This window comes from Urocampus carinirostris, chromosome 6 (assembly GCF_059441175.1).
Source record: "Urocampus carinirostris isolate Australia breed hairy pipefish chromosome 6, RoL_Ucar_1.0, whole genome shotgun sequence".
Taxonomy (NCBI): domain Eukaryota; kingdom Metazoa; phylum Chordata; class Actinopteri; order Syngnathiformes; family Syngnathidae; genus Urocampus; species Urocampus carinirostris.
The window spans coordinates 45,902,672-45,908,671 of record NC_142354.1 but is presented as its reverse complement, the minus strand read 5'-3'; the positions used below and the strand labels follow the sequence as shown (position 1 = coordinate 45,908,671).

The 6,000-nt window shown below is 42.0% G+C and overlaps 1 protein-coding gene across 1 annotated transcript in view; it reads right to left on the bottom strand.

The window, feature by feature from the left end:
• Positions 1 to 271: 271 nt before the first annotated feature.
• foxp1b (forkhead box P1b) overlaps positions 272 to 6,000 on the bottom strand; it is a 62,339-nt gene continuing 56,610 nt past the window's right edge. Inside the window, exon 17 of the mRNA XM_088337301.1 lies at positions 272 to 1,653. Within this exon, the coding sequence (XP_088193427.1) occupies positions 1,500 to 1,653 (154 nt within the window). The 3' untranslated portion in view covers positions 272 to 1,499. The remainder of the gene's footprint in view (positions 1,654 to 6,000) is intronic.

Here is a 6,000-nt window from a genome sequence, read left to right as displayed (position 1 = left end):
TGACATTGATGCGGATATGAAAGGAGAAGTGTAGTGTTTTTGATAGATAACTTCCACTGCTCTTCAATTTGGATGTAAAAGTTGAGAACTTCTGATAACAACATCTGAGTGTTTTTTGGTTTGTTTTTGTTCATTTGGTTGTCGTTTTTTGGGGTTTGTTTGTTTACTCTGTTTATTAGGGTTGTCTTTTGGTGGCGTTTGGGTTCTTTAAGAAAAAAAAAATTGTGTTTAAGGGTTAGGGTTAGGGTTAGGGTTAGGGTTAGGCAAGTTGAAATATTGTCAGTAAATACTAGATGAAGTATGATCAAATCTTCCTTTTTGGTCCTGTAACATCATAGCTACCTGGAGCTACCCGGCTTCAGCGCTGTTAGGGCAGACAGAGACACAAAAGCCTGCGGGAAGCGGAGAGGAGGCGGACTCGCTATCTACGTGAACAGGAAGCGGTGTAACCCTGGGCACAAAGATTTCCATCTGCTGCAGGGACGTCCAACTTTTGGACTAACATGTGACGTCATCCACTCCGCTGTTGCTAAACTACAACACAGCACCCCGAGGCCATCCTGTTAATCTGTTAATAAACAACAAAAGGAGACTGCTGGAAGTGTGAATTTCCCTACGGAGATGAATAAAGTATCTATCTATCTATCTATCTATCTATCTATCTATCTATCTATCTATCTATCTATCTATCTATCTATCTATCTATCTATCTATCTATCTATCTATCTATCTATCTATCTATCTATCTATCTATCTATCTATCTATCTATCTATCTATCTATCTATCTATCTATCTATCTAGTGAAGTTTGCAACAAGATTTTGTGATGGGTTTTCTGTGTGTTTTTTGTTTGTTTTGTTTTTGTCCGTTTGGTTGTCATTTTTTTTTCTTTTTTTTTTTTACTCTGTTAATGGGTTAGTTTGTCTTTCGGTGGGGTTTGTGTTCTTTTTAAAAGAAATTTTGTGTTTAAGGGACAAAGTTGAAATATTGTCAGTAAACACTAAATGAAGTATGATCAAATCTCCCTTTTTGCTCCTGTTATGTATTATTGAAATCATGTCGGCAAGATTTCTCTGGAAGGGCGTCATCAACGGTTCCAGGCGTCAAAGCGGTGTTTTTTGTGCTTTCTGTGGAATAGAAAAGCTCTCTGTTTTCCTAGTGCAGGGAAATGCAGGAAAAAAGTAGCGGCTTGTAGTCCAGAATTCACGGTAATAAAAAAACAACAATAGCGAAAATAACAGTGGACGGACTCTTTGCTTTGAAGGCAGTGAAAGCCCCTCCCCATGAAAGACTCCCTTGTCCCCTGTCCCCTGTTTTTGGCGGGGGGCCCCAAGTCACAGTTTGCCGTGCCGGCTGCGTGGAGACGGTCTCGGCCGCCGCGCACCAAAATAGAAAGTCAACGGAGGCGGAGCATAGAGCGCCGTCCGATCGGGACGTCGGCTGCGTTTTTGAGGGCCCGCCCAAAACAATGGGGTCCGTCCCCGCGACAGCAGCCGGCTTCACAGCATGAGGTCCTGGTCCTGGCACGGATACTGGTCGTGGTAGTCGCCGTGGTGGTCCGAATCGGGACTGTGGTGGGGGCCGGTCACCAGGGCCAGGGGTCCCTGGTTCTCCTCGGGGTCCAGGGGCTCCTCTTTCACGTTGATGTGATGCCTGCAACAACAACAACAACAACAACACCATGTCAGTACAACCTCAACAAAACGCCAGTGTTGGGGGCAGTAAATCCTTCCCGGAACCTCGTTACTTTTTTCTGAAACGCGTTACTCAAAAAATGTTGTAGCTTTAATGTCATTACTATATGGTGTTTTTCTACGGGTATCATGAAACATTTACCTATAAAAACAACTGAACTTCTGAATCAGCACCACCGAGTCAAGCACAGAGTATGAAGATGCTGAAGTTCATCTAAGTGAATATCTATTCTATCCATCTATCTACCTCGGTCATATCTCTCAAGAGGGATGACCGACAGCAAGACAAACACATACAATAACAAAGAAAAGAAAAGGAAAAAAAATAGCAAAAAAACACACACAAATATTTTGGGACCATGGCCAACCCGATTGCCCAAACACGCTCGGGTCAGGGCGACACAACAGAATGATAACAGAATTCTGACGCAGATAGTGGGCGATGTTTGGAGAACAGGGCCCTGGTGACGTGGAAGCGCTCGGCGTTGTTTTGAGTTTCTTCAGTCATCACATGGGCGTTCCTGGCCAGCCCAGGCGGGTGGCCGACACGCCAGTTTGGGAAAAAGGCGTGGGCCGGGAGAAAGAACTTCAGAAGATCGGAGATCGAGAGTTACAATCGAAAAAGAGGCTCGACGAAGGCTAATTCGGCTAATTCGATGGAATTCACTTAGTTTATTATTTAAGAAAATAAATCTGCCCCCGTGTGGAAATGCCGGTCTCCTGCCCATATTTTCCCGAAAAGATACGAGCGTGCATTTTTGGGTGAATGAAGCTTATGTTTGGTAAATGGAGTCAGATAACTCATTCGAAAAATTTGGTAAACGCAACAGGGACTACCACTTGGTTTTCTATTTTCCACATATTGGGGTTTTGAGTGTTTCCTTGCCCGCGTGTTGGTTTCAGTTTAGGGTTAGCCTGTGCAGTCCTTTGAGACATTTTGTGATTAAGGGCCAGCCAAAGACCGAGACTCAATGTTGAAGAATGTCAGCCATTTTGCCAGGGAGGAAAAGGGAACAAAACAAAATATCACGGGCACTGTCAGTTCCCCTTTGAACGTTTTGGAGGCGGGCGCAGTTCCAGCGTTCCGGCGACCACCGGGCTTACGATTGATAAATGAGGACGAAGGACGCGGGCGAGCCGGCTTGTTGTCACGTCAACCGTGTTCGTTAAGGTCGGTCGCTTAACATACAAGGCGGCGTCTCCGGAGGACGACCCCGACCGCCGTCTCCCATTAATCAAACGGGAGCGAAGCGCGCCGGCGCCTGAAAGGCCGCAATTAATGCAGATTTTGCGGCCGGCGCCTGTCAAAAGCGTCGGCGGGGAAGGGGGGCCGAGAGAGCGCCGCTACTCGCCGATAAGAAACCTGGCCTTTGGAGAATACGGGCGCTGTCGCTTGTAAACAAGGAAAAACATGGCCGCCCCCGATGAAACCCCCCCACGCCCCCGAGAGCCATTGAAGAGATATGACACGTTTCTCACTGCAAACAGTGCCGGGAGACAGCGAGCCCTGCTAGATAACAAGAAACATTAGGGGCGGGGCCAGAAAATAGACGACGCCCACCAACAACACAAGGCCAGAGGTGAGCAGTCTGGAGGTAAGCTCTAAATGGTAAATGGTCTGCATTTCTATAGCACTTTTCAAGTTAATGAAGAGCTCCCAAAGCGCTTTAAAATGTGCTTCACACTTACCCATTCACACACTCACACACCAATAAGGAGTCAGCCTCCAAACGTTTTGAGGATAATCAAGATGCTAAATGGTCTGCATTTCTATAGCGCTTTTCAAGTCAATGACGACTTCTCAAAGCGCTTTGCAATGTGCTTCACACTTACCCGTTCACACACACACTCACACACCAATAGCGGCCATGCAGCTATGTAAGGCAACTACCTGCTATCAGGGGTATTAGGGATTCAGTGACACTTCGACATACAACACGGAGGAGCCGGGAATCGAACCTGCGATTTCTTGATCCCAAGACGAGCGCTCCACCTCCTTAGGTTTGCACTACACCTTTTGAATGGCCAGATTCAAGCGCTTTTTAAACACTTTCAAGGCTAACTTTTCAATGTTTCCAGTTTATTCAATGGAAGAAATCTAGCACCGATCCCAAAAAGTTTTTTGTGATTGACTTTAATGACTAAAATAAAGTCGCTAACTTGCTGCTAGCACGTACCAACTGTATGTAACATCCTACATGCCGACATTTCTTTGTGTAGATATTGTGTCAATTATAACTATAACCTTATCCTCTTTGTTTTTATAACCTTATCTTCTTTGTTCCTTTATCTTCTTGGTTTCTTTATCCTCACTGTGAATATGTGAAACTGGAGTGCCATGCCCAATTTCGTTGTCACAATATGTTAGCCCATTTTGTAACAATGACAATAAAGGTAGATTCTAGATAGATAGATAGATGCCTAGATAGATGGATAGATGTCTAGATAGATAGATACACAGATAGATAGATAGATAGATAGATAGATAGATAGATAGATAGATGTCTAGATATATAGGTAGATGTCTAGATAGATAGATACATAGATAGATAGATGTCTAGATAGATAGATAGATACATATATAGATAGATAGATACACAGATAGATGTCTAGATAGACAAATAGATGTCTAGATAGATGGATAGATGTCTAGATAGATAGATAGATATATGTCTAGATGTCTAGATAGATATATGTCTAGATAGATAGATGTCTAGATAGATAGATACACAGATAGATAGATGTCTAGATATATAGATAGATGTCTAGATAGATAGATACATAGATAGATAGATGTCTAGATAGATAGATAAATACATATATAGATAGATAGATACACAGATAGATGTCTAGATAGACAAATAGATGTCTAGATAGATGGATAGATGTCTAGATAGATAGATAGATATATGTCTAGATGTCTAGATAGATATATGTCTAGATAGATAGATGTCTAGATAGATAGATACACAGATAGATAGATGTCTAGATATATAGATAGATGTCTAGATAGATAGATACATAGATAGATAGATGTCTAGATAGATAGATAGATAGATAGATAGATAGATAGATAGATAGATAGATAGATAGATAGATAGATAGATAGATAGATAGATAGATAGATAGATAGATAGATAGATAGATAGATAGATAGATAGATAGATAGATAGATAGATAGATGGATGGATAGATCTTTTAATCCACCACTGATATTTTACTCTTTTTCATTGATATGTTTGGCTGCTTTTTCAGAGGATTCGTGTCTAAATGGATCAAATAAAATTGAAAAAAGTTGTTTTTTTTGCATTTTATCATTTATTTATAGCAGAGGTAACTTAATATTTTCAATTTATATTTTATTGTTTCGCATTTTTAGGGATCTCGTGTTGTTTTTAGACTTCCATTCTCTTTAGTGTGTAAAAAGCTCAAATTGTTTTGTATTTTATCAATTATTTTTATGTCGATTTGTGAATATTTTGATATTGATTTCATGTGTTTTGTAGGATATGCAAAACATATGAAATCACTAATACCTAAAAAAATTAATGCACAATGTTTCATTAGCATTATTAATTATAAATATATTATTAAAAAAAAAATCTGAGGAGCTGTTTGGCAGCTGAAGAGCCAGCTCTTCTGAGTGAGTCAAGCCAAAGAAGTTAGGTTTCTAAATAGAGCTGTCCTTTTGGGTGCGACCAGTAGGGGGCACAAAAATGACAAGCTACCAGAGCAGGTGTGTCAGCGTCATATTCAAGCACTTTTTGAATGTATCTTTAATACGTGCGTGGTTTAAAGAGTCAGACTGCCAAGAATCATGGCAATTTGAAGGCATTGTGGGAAAGAGTTCATTTTTTATCATTTACTGGTGTCGAAACGGTCAGATGATGCTGCTGTACCTTTTAAAAGTGCTAAAATGGATTGTAAAATATAAAATGGAATGCAGCTAGCTAGGATGTTTTTTTTTTTTTCATACATTTTGATAAATGTCTTTACAGATAAACGCAAGCTACGTGTTTCTGTTATGTGAAGAAACGGCAGCAGATGAACAGGAAAAAAGGGCCCCTGGCGCTTCTTTTCTCGGCCCCGAGCGTCTCCGCTGACTCCGGCGTGGAACTCGCTGAGAGCGCTAGCGTGGAGCCCGAAGCGAAGGCCGGGAGGGCGGAGCTGGCTAAGAGCGCTAATAGTGAGCCTGGGGGCCGGGAGGGCGGAGCTGGTTGAGAGCGCTAGCTGAGAGCGCTAGCTGAGAGCGCTAGCTGAGAGCGCTAGCGTCTTGCCCAGGGGCCAGGAGCCGGAACTCGCTGCT